Below are 15,678 nucleotides of genomic sequence, written 5' to 3'. Positions count from 1 at the left end.
TTTCAGTGGTCAAATTGTCCCAGCTTTGCCCAGTGAGGGTGCTCTTTGAGGATGGTCTCATGAGTTCATAGCAATTACTTGAATTTTGACCTTCCCACTTTTCCTTTACATATTTGTTATTCCTTTCTTCAGTAGCGAGAACCTGGCTCCCACTTTCTGATAAATTTGGCTATCCTTTTAATTAAATTTTTTGTTTGTGTGTTTTTTTGAGACAGGTTTTCTCTGTGTAGCCATGGCTGAACTATTGGTGAAATTATTATTTTTTTATTTTTTTGGTTTTTCGAGACAGGGTTTCTCTGTGTAGCTTTGCGCCTTTCCTGGAACTCACTTGGTAGCCCAGGCTGGCCTCGAACTCTGCCTCCCGAGTGCTGGGATTAAAGGCGTGCGCCACCACCGACCGGCTAACTATTGGTGAAATTATTAAGGCCACTCCTCGTAGTTAGAAGGGAGGTTTATTAGTGGCATGACTTACAAATGAAGGGATAGGTAGGTTGCAGGGTCTGGGGAAGGTGTGTCGCAGTGCCGGTGTTCTCTGGAGAACTCTGCTCGGTCAACCTCCACTGTCCAGGGTCCAGGAACAGAGAGAGAGTGGCGCATCTGTATCTCCGGTCTTCAGTGTCCTCTCTTGGCCCCGCCTTGTAGGTGTGACAGTTACCGAAGCCTCAGTGGGGGTTGGAACTTCCAGATCAAAGCTGGAATGGCTACCCACTACACTGAACTGGAACTTACTTTGTAGACGAGGCTGGCCTCAAACTTGCAGAAATTTACCTGCTTCTGCTTCCCTAGTGCTGGGATTAAAGGTGTGTGCCACTACTACCTAGCTGCATTTGATTATTTGATCAGTTCCCATTTAAGTAGTTCACCTCTGCTGGCCTCAGAACTGAACTGTTTAGGAACGGAAGACCCTGCCCCAACCCTACCCCTCACAGGAATTGGAAGGGTTGAGTTGTTGAGATCCAGACATCATAGGTCCATTCTTGGTTGTCCTTGGCTAGTTATCACCTGTGCTGAGCATCTTTCCCGAGGTGCTGCTGGGAGGTTCATAGATGTTTGCCAAGGTGTTGAATCACAGACAAAATCAAGTCAACCATAATAATGGCACAGGTGTCCGAAGGCATGTCACGGGGAGGGGCTGTGTAAGCTCAACTCTACAGCAGTGGAAGGGCTGAGTTAGAGGGTTGGCTGAGCATCTCTGGGTGCCCTGACAGCTGCTAGGCAGGAAATGTGAGGGTCCAACCTGGATGGTAAGGACATTTATGGAGGAACGGTGTAGCGGCTTCATATGCCGCCACCCTGATCTTCTCACTGCTGTCTTAGAAGTGTTCATTGTAGTAGAAAGGTGGTGTGGAAGACTGGTCCCCCGCCAACTCTGGGTCACACTGCAAGCTTTGAATCCTGGCTCTTGGCATTTCCTATGGAAATTACTTCTCTTTGGGCACTTAAGTCTGTAATATTGACAAAGCCTCCACAGCCTTTCTCCTGCAGCAGCCCTTGCTTATTGTAGGAACTGGATTGTTATAGACAGGATTACACAAAGGTGTGACTGCAGCGGTGTTCTGTAGAGAGCTACAAACATGTGTTATACTCAGAATAACAATAGCTCCAGGGCTAGAGAGCCTTCACAAGAGGGGAGGGCAGGGGGAGACCAACAGACATGCAGGTAGTATTTGGTAGTATTTACAGTGATCTTGAGGTTTTAGGAGTTGCTTTCAGCATCATTGGACTAGGTGCCTTTTGTTCCTGCAGTTTATTCCAAAGATGGAAGGAGAAAGACCACCAACCCAAACTGTTGTGGCCAAATTAATTAAAGCAGGCTTTTTAATTCATGTACATAGGCTGCCTCTCCCTAAGGTGGGGTTCCAGAGGTCAGCATTGGAAGTGAGGAAGACAAGGCTTTTATAGCTTGGGTAGGGGTTTCCAAGTGGGAGATTTGGTGGGCAAAATAGGCTGGGTTACAGGAGTAGAATGTAACAAGTTGGTCATAACAAGCTTTTGAAACAAAGGCAGGTTGCAAGATGGTCATTGCAACTTTTTGAAACAAAGACATGATTGGTGGTCATAAGGTAGTCACAACAACAGGTGGTCATAACAGCAGGTGGCCATAATAATCTTTTGAAACAAAGGCATTGTTACTGTTTCCTGGAACAGGCAGTACAGAACCATTTGTAGTTAAGGTTACAGATGGGGCCTAGCCCAATCCTTGAGAAACAGAGATGTAATTGTAAACAGGAATGAGCCTAGTTTGTCTTTCCTATAAGATGGAGGCAGGCTGGTTCATCACTGCCTGCTTCAGGTGGTCCTCATGGCTTTGTGAAGCCAAGCCTCTCACACACCATATTCTACTTGTTGGATGTAGTTAGATGTAGTGTTTACTTAGTATCAGTGGCTAGGAGAGCTGTGGTACCCGAAGCCAAGCTTTTGTCTGGCCCAGGAGAACAGATTTTTGTAGGTGTGTCTTATTGTGGTGTTTTGATGCCTGTGAATTACCAAATGCACTTAACAGGTTCGTTGGTTTTGTTTTGAGTAATTATCCTTTGAATGGTGTGTCTGGGGTTGCTGGTTGTTTATTCTGACATCCAGCAGGCATAATGGCTTTGACTTGCACACATTAATTACTGTAGTCACTGGAAGCTGTAGGAGAGGCACTTGCTGCCACCTACTCCATGATTTACATCTTCCCTGAGCTTTCAAAGGAAACTACAGGGTGGCCAGCAGGCGGATCAGGGCTGGCAGCAGGCAGCAAGATGGTCTGGACTCCTGTAGATGAAATGCAGTGGACTTCTCTCCCCATCTGTGGCTGCTTCCCAGTCCTTCCAGTCCTGACTACCATCATTTCTTGACTGCATGACCGAAGTGGTTGCCCTCTAGAAGGTCAGCTGGCCTCTGCTGTGTTCACATCCACTCTGTATTTCTCACACGGACTCTATGTCCCCCCTCAGCCATTCCTTGGCTGCTCCCAGTTCTTGCTCTGACTCATGCCTGGCTCCAGTCTCTCCAGCTTCCTGGGGCTTCCCCAGCCCTTCCCTCCGATCGGTCGGCCAAGCCTTGGGTCTGGCAGCCTGCCTGGAGCACTGTTAGAAACGCAGGCTTCCAGACTCTGCTGCACTGCTCTGAGTCAAAGTTGCATTTCTGCAGGTAACTTACGTGCAACCAATCCTCCATCCTGATTCACCCTCCTTCAAGTCTGTCAGCTTCCAGAGAAGCCTTGTAGACTCCTCTGTGAAACATTCCACCACCCTGTATCCTCCTGGACCACCCTGTATCCTCCTTCCCATCCCCTTCTCATTTTAGAGGTGTGGTCTGGAACTCTGCTACCTATTTGCTGACCTGTAAGGCCATAGCTCCTCCGTGAAGGTCACCTCTGTGAGGATGGGGACCCATGCTGTTTTGTACCCCTACACTCACGTGTCTGAACGATGCTCAGCACTGGTGTGAAGTCCAGAGAAGTGGTTGTTGGAAGAACTGGGCAAGTTTCACCAATCCTCAGAGCTCCTTGATGTTCTTCTGTTATTTAGGGAATTAAAGTGAGGTGCAGAGAGGGCATTGCCTGTGCTCAGTTAGCTGGATGTGAGCAGGGCTTTGACCTTCCCCTTGACAAAGGGTGGTGGGTCAGAGGAAGTTAATCACCCTGGGCAAAATATTTGACCTCTGAAATTCTTTTATTATTATTATTATTATTATTTTAGGTTTTTTTAAATTTTATTTTTTATTTAATTTAATTTTTTTTTTGAGACAGGGTTTCTCTGTGTAGCTTTGTGCCTTTCCTGGATCTCGCTCTGTAGACCAGGCTAGCCTCGAACTCACAGAGATCCGCCTGCTTCTGCCTCCCGAGTGCTGGGATTAAAGGTGTGTGCCACCACTGCCTGGCGACCTTTGAAATTCTTACCTCTGTTTCCTATATTCTGTTTCTAGGCTCAACTTTAGGAGTAAAAATGCCTCATGGCTTTGCATAGTAAATGGAATAGAACAGCTCTGAACTATAGCTTACTTTTCCTGGTTTGGTCTGACAGAATGATTGAATGCTTTTGTACAAAAATCAGAGCCTTAAAAACAAGGATTTGGTGAGATTGTAAAATGGTGTGCCACTTTGGCAAAACAGTTTGGTGGTTGGTCAAAATGCAAAACATTGTTACTCTGTTACTCAACAATTCTACCCTTAGGAATATATCCTCAAACTACTGAAAATGTGCACCTATGAAACATGTACATGAAGGTTTACAGCAGTGTGTTGCTAATAGTAAAAAAGTTAAAACAACTCAAATAGCTATCAAATACTGGAGAGAAATAAAATGTGGCTTATTCATACAATAGAATATTATTAAGACATAAAAATGAATGAGAAACTGACAGATTAAATGACTTTGGTGAACCTTCATAATTTCATTTGTAGATCTTTCCATTTCTAACTTATAAATACATTTGGGGTTATAAATTATAAATGTACTGCTTCCTGTCAACATTGTATACTTCTATTTGATGATTTCTGTGTCAAACATTATATGGAAATGTTTCCAAGTATTTTCTGTATATAACTGTGAATGAATAGAACAAAATAAATTGCCTGTAAAAAAAAAAAAAAAAAAAAAAAAAAAAAATGCCTCATGGGACTGCCATGAGGATCAAGTGAATTAGTGTACATAAAGTTGTGTGAATCAGTTTAAATTTAGTTAATTAGACTGGCACTGTAGCTTAGTGCTTAATGGTAACTGCTTGCCTAGCATCTGAGGTCCTAGATTCAATCTAGGTACTGCCATCCCTGATGCCTCATAGTTTCAGAGGATCAGAGGCCTGGGTGTGGCTTAGATGGTACCTCTGGCCCAGGGTCTGGTGAGGTTAGCTGAGGTGTTGGGAAGAGCTCTAGTCACTTAAGGCTTGATGGGGCTACAATGTTCCTGGCAGACTCACTCATGAAGCTGGTGGGTGGCCTCTCCTTCTGCTGTGTGGCTTCCCACAGGCTGGCTGGGAATAAGAGATGGGAGCCTTCCAGAGAAAGAGACTATGGCAGCATCTTGTAAGTGATCCCAGAAGTGACACGTAGCACTTCTCCTGCTAGAGGGAGTGAAGAAGTCCAGTGGACCTCTAGGAAGCAAATACTCCAGTTGTTAAAATGTCAGTTGACATCCAGTGAGCATCGTGTGAGAACTGGGACAGCTGTTGTCCCTCATCACTGAGGGCCTGAGAGCTGGTGAGAGTAGGAGCTGAGATTTGAACCCAGGACAGCTTGCATCAATGCACTTCAGCTCCACTGACAGCCGTGTCAAGTACTAATATAGTGTAACCGTAATGTAGGTTTATGTAGTGAGTAGAATGGTGCATTCTAAATGGCTTCTCTGACTGCAAGTTAAGGCCTTCCTAATGGCCGACACATCCACAAACACACAAGTAAACAATGAAATGTTATAAAAAAATTTAAATCATTCAGTTTTTTTATTTTTGTAAATTAGTTGTCCAAACTATGGGAATTATTTTCTTGGGCTAGTGATGTGAAGGTTAAAAAAAAAAAGGAAGAAGAAAGCGCACCTTTTAGATGGGAGATATATATTAGTCAGCTTTCTGTTACTGTAATAAAACCCTGAGACTGTCAACTGAAGAAGAGGAAAGGGTTGTTTGGGCTCACAGGTCTGTTAGGCTCCAGTCTGTGGTCTATTGACTGCTTTTGAATCTGTAGTGAGGAAACATTCCCTGACGGGGAGCAGAGTTGGTCACCACAGGGCCAGGAGAAAAAGAGGAAGAGGAAGGGGCTGGCAGACCCCACTGTCTCCTTCAAGGGTACTCAGCTAGTGATGAAGACCTTCTGCCGGGTCAGTGGTTCTCAACCTGTGGATCTCAACCCCTTAGGGGGTTGAATGAACCTTTTACAGGGGTCACGTATCAGATATTTACATTATAATTCATAACAGCAATAAAATTACAGCTATGAAGTAGTAATGGAAATAATGTTATGGTTGGGGGTCACCACAGCATGAGGAACGGTATGAAAGGGTTGCAGCCTTAGGAAGGTTGAGCACCACTGTCCTAGATGTTAATTTCCACTCTCTCTCAATAGAGCCAGACCCGGGGAGGACATCAGTGACCTCATCTATTGCAGAGGACAAGAACTCCTTCGAGTGCCACTATCCTTGAGTCCCAAGCACCTACCTGGCTTCTTTTACTGGCACAGTCCATTTGTTTGCTGTGGTCACTGAAGTCTCTGTTCCCTCTTCAGAGACATACTATGAGCTGGGCGTGTGGTTCCAGTACTCAGGTTGCTAAGGCTCAGGGCTCATCTCATGTTCAAGGCCAGTTATAATAATGCAGATGGCCTAATCATACACTGTGTTCATCGTAGGTATCTGGTTGTGATGGCATCCTCCCTGTGGCTATGTAAGGTGTACCTACCTGGGAAAATTGGGCCAGGGCTGTGCAGGACCTCTTGCTATCTTCTAACTTTCTGCAAATCTTTAACTATTTCAAAATAAAAATTTAAAACAATAACTGGGTTGGTTGTTCCTAGGAGTCAGTAGCCAGTGCCCCCTGGCCAGCACACTAGGCCTTATCCTTTCCAAGAAAGTATGAGTAAATTCTCACTTGAGATTTTCCACATCCCAGAGATGTGAAAGTGTTAATTTCCTACCAGGGCAAAGCCAGCTGGGAAAAATTGGCAGCTGCCAAAGATGTCCATCCAGTGAGCTGGTATGTTCCCCATGGCAATTCCTAAGCATCTGGAGCCTCCTGCATTTGACCCTGAAGCATGATCCTAATTAGTCTTATCAATAAAAACCAGGAGTCAGATATCAGGATAATAACCTGAAAGATCAGAGAAGCAAAGGAGCAGCCACCAGTGACTTCTTACTGGATCATCTCTGGATCCTCTGACAGAATAGGGGTGAGATCCTGTCTCCACCTTTCTTATATTCCTGTCTCCACCTCCCAGTTGTGCTGGGATTAAAGGTGGGAGCCTCCCAAGTGCTGGGATGAAAGATGTGAGCCACCATTGCCAGGCCACTATGGTTAACCAGTGGCTAGCTCTGCTCTCTGATCTCCAGGCAAGCTTTGTCAGAACACAAACAACATATCTTCCTTCTTGTCTAAATACAGTAAGTACAATAACTATAGGCAAGAATTATATTAATAATGTCTAGTCCATTTGCATTTGACAAATTCAGAGAAAATACTCCATTATCCTCTCTTGGTGAGTCCAAAGTGTGGTACTTAATTCACTTTCTATTCTAACTTGCATTACCACATTTCTATATCCTCCTTTACTTTTCATAATGAGATCCCTGAATCTAATCTCCTTTGTTCAGCTTTTTTCTTGACCATTACCAACTTGTACCTAACCCCCCTTATATGATAATAAATATCTATGACCCATCTTTTGGGAATGTGCCTGGATCATCTCAGCCAGCAGCCTTGAAGCTGTTCTGGATATAGAATTCAGAGGAAACTGCAGCAGAGGTGTTCTGAAACATTGGATCATCTGGGCCATCCATTCCCATCAGAGATTCTTCAGGGGTCTTCCTTAGTCAAACCTCTCATTTCCTGTGGAAATAAAAGCAAACCTCTTTCCCAAAGTAACGTATCTTTTGACTTAAATTTTGAAGTCAAGATATTTTTTAAATATGTGGGTTGGTTTAATTTAGTAGCTTTTGCAAGCAAATGTCTCTCAGCAGATATTAACAGTCAAAAAATCTAAAGACAACACAATAAAATATAGAATCCAGACTCTCTGTGCATTTTCCATCTTTATGTGGCTTATCATATTTTTTATTACTCTAATTTTTAAGGGACTTTCTCTACCATTTTTCTTTTTCTTCCAAGCCTATGTATATTTTTAAGCACACTGTAATTCATTTAGAGGGTTTTTTTTTTTCTGAATCTGTCTTTACTGCGTATCTCTCTTGTTTGTTGACCACATGAGTCTTTAAACTGTTAAGTTGCATGAATAGGACCTCCATCTCTGCCCTGGCAACTGGCTCTGTCCTGCTTGGTTCCCTAGGAGCCCAGCTTCATGGCAGAGGCATTGGTGAGAGCCATGTTCACCTCCCCAGCTCTGGGGAGCTCCTGGGTCCACGCTGCCATTGAGTAGTGTGTCCCCCACTGTTCATGAAGCCCATGGAAAGAGCTGTGCAGGTTTTGCTGCTATCACTGAGTCAGGAGCCATCTCTTAAAGGAGCCGAGCCTCTGCTTGCCGCTGACAAACATAGCCTACCCAAGAAAAAGCAGTCACCAAGAAGCTGAATTTTGACTCCATTTTTTGTGTGTTTAGAATCCTTTTTAAAGCCTTTTCTGGCTTTATATGGAAATTCTTGCTTCATGTTGGGTACCATATGGAGTGTGATGGTAATTAGTCTTATCAGTAAAAACCAGGAGTTAGATATTGGGGTAATAACCTGAAAGATCAGAGAAGCAAAAGAGCAGCCACCAATGACTTCTTATTTCTCTGGATCCTCTGATGGAATAGGGCGAGATCCTGTCTCTACCCGCCTCATATTCCTGTCTCCACCTCCCAATTGTGTTGAGATTAAATGAGCCTTTCAAGTGCTGAGATTAAAGGTGTGAGCCTCCCAAGTGCTGGGATTAAAGCTGTGAGCCACCACTGCCTGACCTTTATAGTTAACCAGTGGCTAGCTCTGCCCTCTGACCTCCAGGCAAGCTTTATTTGTCAGATACAAACAAAATATCGCACAACATGACTCTGATGTTTTCTCCCCCCAGAATGGCAGCAAAGAACAATAAAAAGGAAGTGCTGTCTTTATAGATTGTGTTGTAGTGTGGGGCACTGGAAACAGACACAGGCAGTCCCAGGTTTTACAGCTAAACTAGTGTGAAGCATTACACTAAGGAATCTGTTTCTATCTGTCAATAGACTGAATTAGTGCTTGCTATGGTGCAGTTAAAGAGAACAGCTTGCTTGCAGAAAGTGTGCACTGTGCACCTGCACTGTGCACTGGACTCTGCAGGAGTGTGCATGCCTTGTAGTGGTTAGCCGTGAATGCTGTAGGGCACGACAATGCACACCAGGTTTGCTGTTGATTGATTCCTGGAGTGGGTAGAGCTGGAGGAGATGGCAAGGAACATGATTTATTTCCAGCCCAAAGTGTTAAGGGGACATGACAGGTTATTTCTTCCATAAAACATTCTTGTTTGCACATGCCCTAAGTATGGCAGGAGAGAGGAGAATCTTAATTGGCTTTATTTCAAGGTGTTGGATTTTCAGCTAATTTCCCTCTCTTAAATGTGTTCTAATTGTTGGAATATTTTGCAATGAGTCTTTATTTGTGCAGTCATAGAAGAAATCCAGTTTTGAGCTCTTTTTATTGTGAGGACAGAACATTTCAGTGTGTTTAACGGCACACAGAAGACCTGGGGTGGGAAGTGAGAAGCAGAAATAGAATGTGGACAATGAGCCTCCTGTGGTTTAGCTGGTGAGAGATGAAATCTCAGTCCCTAGAAGGACTCAGGAAAATCCGTCTTGGAGACAGAGAGATCTGGGTTTTACTGGTGACCTTGACCGTGTGATCTTGTTCAGTGACATTATCTGTCTAACCCCTCCCTTACTGAACTGGGAGAACATGCCAGGTCCAAATGTTTTACACAAATGATGGATGGATGAATGTAGATGTGATTCAGTGAGCTTATGTGGGTCCAAGCTACGTGGTGGATATAATGGATGGTGGATGGATGCATGTGTGATTTGGTGAGCTGACACATTCAAGGTCCAAGCTATATGGTTGATAGTGATGCAATGTCTGTTTCCTTTCTTGAAACCTCAGTTCACATGATCAGCCAGTATACCTGGTGAATGGATTTGGGAGGTAGGTGTGGTTGTAGCCAAGTGTGTGTCTTCCATTGTATGATGTATGACCTTATGTGGGGTTGGGGAAGGATTTGGTCACTGGTTCCCTCCTGGTGTCCCAGTTTCCCCATCTACAAAGTACAAGTTGTGCCCCTTCCTGTGATGGTGTATAAACACTTCGTTTGAGGCAAGTCACAGTAGCTGGTCCAGGTAAACTGTGTTTAGTGTGTGCCTCTGTCATTGGAGAAAATATTATCAAGTGCCTGACCCAGAACAGCACTGGCAGGTTGGTGGGTTCGCATAGCACATGTTTGCATTCCAAGTCTGTAGGCACAGGAGCCAGTTGGCATTCCCCAGCGTTCTAAAAGGAAAGTTCCAGAAGTGTGCCTTTAGTTACAGTCGTTTTCAGTGCTGATCTGTGATACTGAATAACACATTAGCATTTATAAGATACAAATTGTGTGCTTTTTCTCACAGATTCCCTCCCCTGCTTAGGGTGGAAATTGTTAGTTTTTAAATTTGTTTTTTTTTTTTTAAACATTCTTGTACCTGCAGAGAAAACGAGGTGCTCAAAGTCCAGCTGAAGAAATATGTAGGAGCTGTCCAGATGCTGAAAAGAGAAGGTCAAACAGCGGAAGGTGAGGTGGAGACCAGCCCATGGGGGAGGGCTGGCTGTTCCCTGGCAGGCTCCGGGAGTGGATGGACACACGCTCCAGGAGCAGAGAACTGGTGCTGGTGAGGTTCCAGACAATGGAGTTGGACAGAAAACTCGGCTGTATATTTTTGCTGAATGATATACTCTAAGCCTCACTAGACTTAGCAAAGGTTGTATGATTTGGGCACTACGGACTTTAGGTCTAGAATATTGTGAGTCCTGTGCAATAGGTTCACATGAGGCCAGGGGTGTAAGCAGCAGAGAGTAGGCATGGTGAAGAATCAGACCTCCCTGGACTTAGAGTCACCAGGCTCGATCCCAGCTCTCTTGTAGTTTCTTATCTCTCTGTACCTCAGTTTTCTCATGTGTAAAATGGGATTTAGCACAGGATAGGTGCTGGGTAGTGTAAGCAGTACAGCTTGGGTGGAAAGATATACTGGCAGTCAGGAGTCAGGGAATACCACTAAGTCACACTGCACAGCAAACCTCACACCAGAGGTTTATTGGGAGGGGAAAAACCAGGAGGTGGCTGCCTCTGCTTGGATGAGAAACAGCAAGGAATTGATCGGAACACAGGGTTTATATAGGGTTTCTTGTGGGGGTTGGGGGGAACTTTCCAGGGTGACCTAGGATTGGAGGGATTATGTGGCCTGATCTTGGGGCAAGTTCAGGGGGCCTGGCTACTTGCTTGCCTTGAGAGTTTACAAAGTTCACAAAGGGAGTATCTGCCCATAGCAGGGATGGGCTTCCCTGCTGCTTGAATTGGCATGAATAGCCAACAGGTAATGTTTGGCTGTTGGTATTATTTAATATTTTAGTTTTGACAGTTTTATGCATATGTGCAATGTGTTGGGATCATATTCACCCTCCATCCCTCTCTTACCCCCTCACTCCTAAAAACCTGTCTTCCCAGCTAGTACCCTCCTGTGTTTATGGACCCACAGCATATTTATATGGAGGCCAGGGGCCAAACCTCTGTGGTGTTCCTCCGGAGCTGTCCACTTTATTATTAGAGGCGTGGTATCTCACTGCACCTGGAACTCACCAATTGGCTAGACTGGACGGCTAGTGGGCTGCAGGGATCTGTTTGTCTCCTCCTCCGCAGCACTGGGGTTATAAGCATAGATCATGGTGTCAGGGTTTTGACACAGGTGCTGGGGATTGAACTCAGGTCCTCATGCATGCATGGTAAGCACTTTACCAACTGTACCATCTCCCCAGCTTGCTTTTGATTTAGAAAGCACAGCACTATGAGATGCATTTCTGAGTCAGGATGTTTGGAGCCCTTCTCCCCAAATGCACAGCAGAGTTTGTAGTGTACAGATTGCAGCTGCAGTTCCATTTCTCAAGATGCAGCCTGAGTGCTCTGAAGCAGAACTGGATGTAAAGCTTTTCAGCATGCGCTTGTGATCACCCTTGCTGAATTGCAGTGACATGACCAGCACAGTCTACTGCCAAGTAGCAGCAGCACCTTTCCGTGTTCTACTGTGTAGCTAGAGTTTTCCTGCCTTGCCCACAGTCAGGACAAATCTTTGTCACCCACCAGTCCCACAGCCGCTCAGACCCAACCAAGTAAACACAGAGACTTATATTGCATACAAACTGTATGGCTGTGGCAGGCTTCTTGCTAACTGTTCTTATAGCTTAAATTAATCCATTTCCATAAATCTATACCTTGCCACGTGGCTGGTGGCTTACCGGCGTCTTCACATGCTGCTGGTCATGGCGGCAGCTGGCAGTGTCTCTCTGCCTCAGCCTTCCGCTTCCCACAATTCTCCTCTCTCCTTGTCCCACCTACTTCCTGCCTAGCCACCTACTTCCTGCCTGGCCACTGGCCAATCAGTGTTTTATTTATTGACCAATCAGAACAATTTGACATACAGACCATCCCACAGCACTACTGTGTGGTGTTTTAGGACACACCACGTACCTGGGCATCCTCTCATACTGCAGGGCGGAGCTCAGTATTGGGCACACATAAGCTGCACCGTTGTTTCTTATGGAGTCCTGTGATTCTCTGCTTTTATTCACAATTATCAAGGAGCACCAGCAGTGTGCCAGCACCATGAATACAGCCTTGCACCATAGCCTAGGCCTGTAACCCTAACACTTAAAGCTGGGGCCAAAGGTTTGTTAGTTCAAAGCTAACCTGAGTTGCATAGCAAGACTCTGTTCCCAGTCCCCAGCCTTTCCCCCTGATTTTTGGCATTACAAATTGCATATATGTAGGTACATACTGATTACTCAGGTGTACTCCATAAGCGTGTGTGTTGATGTGTGTTAGATGAATTGCTAAATGGTCTTATTAATAAAAAACCTGGAGCCAGATATTGGGGTAAAAACTGAGAGATCAGAGAAGCAGAAAGAAGCCAGCCATGTTCTTACTGCTAGGAAATCCTCAGCCAAGAGACCTACTTCCTGTATATTCACAACTATATACCTTTCTGTGCCCTACCATCTCACTTCCTCTCTCCACTCAACTAATCAATTCCTCTTTCTGCCCAGCTCTATCACTTCCTGTCTGTCTGTACAGACCTCCAGACCTCTAGGGTTAACTAGCACTGAGATTAAAGGCATGTGCCACCATGCCTGGTTCTGTTCCCAGCGTGGCCTTGAACTCCCAGAGATCCCGACAGATCCCAGAGATGCCTTCCTGATAAGATTAAAGACATGTGCTACCACTGCCTGACCTCTTTGTTTAATATAGTGACTGGCTTTTTCCTCTGATCCCCAGATAAGCTTTATTGGTGTGCACAAATAAAATATCACCACAGATGTGTCTGTTTTATTATTATTATTATTATTATTATTATTATTATTATTTTGGTTTTTCGAGACAGGGTTTCTCTGCGTAGCTTTGCGCCTTTCCTGGAGCTCACTTGGTAGCCCAGGCTGGCCTCAAACTCAAAGAGATCCGCCTGGCTCTGCCTCCCGAGTTCTGGGATTAAAGGCGTGCGCCACCACCGCCCGGCCAGATGTGTCTGTTTTAAAAGGTAGTTGTAAAAGGCAGTGCTTTCCAAAGTTGCATGGTGGCTTTCTTCCCAAGCTCTTGTCTTCCTCCTCAAACTTTGGTGGTCTCCACTTCTACACAGCCTGGGCCCTGGTACCTACAGGAGTTGGAGTCCCTACACTGAGAGCCTGGAGAAAGGGAACTTTGCCTATTTGATTGATGATGTGCCTTGGCTTCTGGTGTTATGGATGGACATACCAGTGCCTAAATTTCCTGAGTTATAGGGGAACTGAGAATATATTTTCATAGCATAAGAACTTTTTGGTTCAAGTATAAAGTATCTTTTTATCTTTAGCAAAATTGAATTAGACAGCTGTGAGCTCATCAGAGGGAAAAGACTGAAAATCTTTTTAAGCCCTAAGTACTTTTGTAGTGGACAGCACTCCTGATTGCGGTCTTGAGACCTTCACCTTTATCCTTATATTCATGTTATGGAAAAATGCCTCCAGGGTTAAAAAATCAACAGCATAAAATTAACTTTTAAAATACAATGTCAATAACCTTTAAATGTACAGGTACAAAGCAAATTTCCACTTTTCTGTTGCTATGAGGAGGAAATGTGGAGTAGAATTTGGGGTGGCCTCCTTACTTGATGGCTTTGACTGCTGCTATGGCTGAGAGCAAGGGTGGGCTGCTCTCTACTGAGCACTGCATTTCCCAGCCAGGTTGGAGGTTTGGGAAAGCTTATCTCCCCTTTGCTTTTGGCTCTTGCTCTGGATGTCACCTTTGTATTCTCCTTGCAGTATTACAGCTGTGGCAGGGGGGCCACCATACCCTCAGGAGCTAGTTTGGCAATTGAGCATCCATGGTAACTCCTCTGGACATAATGCCAACTTTGTTGTTAAGGAACTGGGGTCCTTCCCTACTCTGCAGGGAGCCAGTATCAGACAGTTTCATGGATGACCAGAGAGTAGGGATTGACTCCGTATGCTTTTGATTTCATCTTGGGCATATTGCTCATGTCTTGAATCGAGATGTATGGCTAGGGAGCTGGGGTGATACTCTTGTGAGGAAAGTTCCCTGTAAGCATGAGGACCTGAGCTTGATCCCTAGACCCTGACTTACAAAACTGGTTGTGGTGGCTCATACTTGAAATCCCAGCCATGAAGGCAGAGACAAGGGGATCCCTTAGTCTTACTAGCCAGCCAGACTAGCTAACTTGGTGATCTCTAGGGCAGTGAGATGGTTTTGGCCTGAGACTACCTAGATAAGTCCTTAAGTCACATATCCATGTAGATAAATTCTCAACCAGGGTCTCTCCTGTGGCCTGGCCACTCCCCTGACAGTTGCAGAAGGATGGTGCTGTTGTCATTCTATATACATAGAAACCAAGACTCAAAGGTGGATGTGTACCACCCCCCCACCACCGACACAGAGTCAGGTCTTTTGTGTATCTATAATCCTTCTTTGATCATTGCTTTAAATTGCAGTGTGGTTAGGACTGAAACAATGGCTTTGGCTGCTGACTCCACCCATCTCAGCTTTTCAACATGGTGCACACACTGAGTCACACTTACCTCCCCAATTCTTGGGAACAGTATTAAGCAGTAAGATGTGTTTTTAAGTTTGTGGCTGTGCTCCCAAGCCTGGAGGTAGCATCTGAGAGAAGCCTCTTTGTATTGTTGCCCGCCCTTCAGAGACTACAGGCGGCCTCCATGTTGCTGCTAAAGCCTGCCAGGGGACGTGTCTCTATCCTGCAGCCCACCATGAGTGACATGAATTAGGAAGCTGTGCTTGGCTCCGTTTTAGAGCCCTTTTTTAAAGCTTTCTCAGGTTTTTGGGTAGAACTTCTTGCCCCATGTTGGGTGCCAAAATGTAGCCAGAATTTTCTCCAGTCCCACCCAGCCCTGTGGTCTGTGTTTCTCTGGTCCCACCTGGCCTGCAGCCACTTATAAAATAATCATTCAAAAGTTTATATTAATTACCAGTTGTATGGCCTATGGCAGGCTTCTTGCTAGCTAGCTCTTATAACTTAACCCGTTTCTATTAATCTATAAGTTGCCATGTGGCCATGGCATTACCGGTCTGCTGGCATCTTACTGCTCCTTTGACAGCGGCTGGTGTCTCTCCAGAATCTGCCCTTCTTTTCTCTGTCCCTCCACTTGGATTTCCCACCTGGCTGTAAGCTTTCTTGCCATAGGCCAAAACAGCTTTATTTACTAACTGATGGGAACAGGATATATTCACAGCACACAGAAAGACATCCCACAGTATTTCCCCTTTTCTGTCTAATCA

At 45.0% G+C, this 15,678-nt stretch overlaps 1 protein-coding gene across 8 annotated transcripts in view; it reads left to right on the top strand.

Moving 5' to 3' along the window:
• Snx29 (sorting nexin 29) overlaps positions 1–15,678 on the top strand; it is a 474,149-nt gene that overhangs the window by 190,610 nt on the left and 267,861 nt on the right. For 7 of the 8 annotated variants that reach the window (XM_076577840.1, XM_076577839.1, XM_076577841.1 and 4 more), the window contains one exon: positions 10,334–10,416. The exons of the other annotated variant lie outside the window; for it this stretch is intronic. In XM_076577840.1, coding sequence (XP_076433955.1) covers positions 10,334–10,416 — 83 coding nt within the window. The remainder of the gene's footprint in view (positions 1–10,333; positions 10,417–15,678) is intronic. 8 annotated transcript variants of the gene reach the window in all.

This window comes from Peromyscus maniculatus, chromosome 8 (assembly GCF_049852395.1).
Source record: "Peromyscus maniculatus bairdii isolate BWxNUB_F1_BW_parent chromosome 8, HU_Pman_BW_mat_3.1, whole genome shotgun sequence".
Lineage (NCBI taxonomy): Eukaryota > Metazoa > Chordata > Mammalia > Rodentia > Cricetidae > Peromyscus > Peromyscus maniculatus.
Note: the sequence above shows the minus strand (reverse complement) of the source record. Positions and strands in the feature narration are given on the sequence as shown.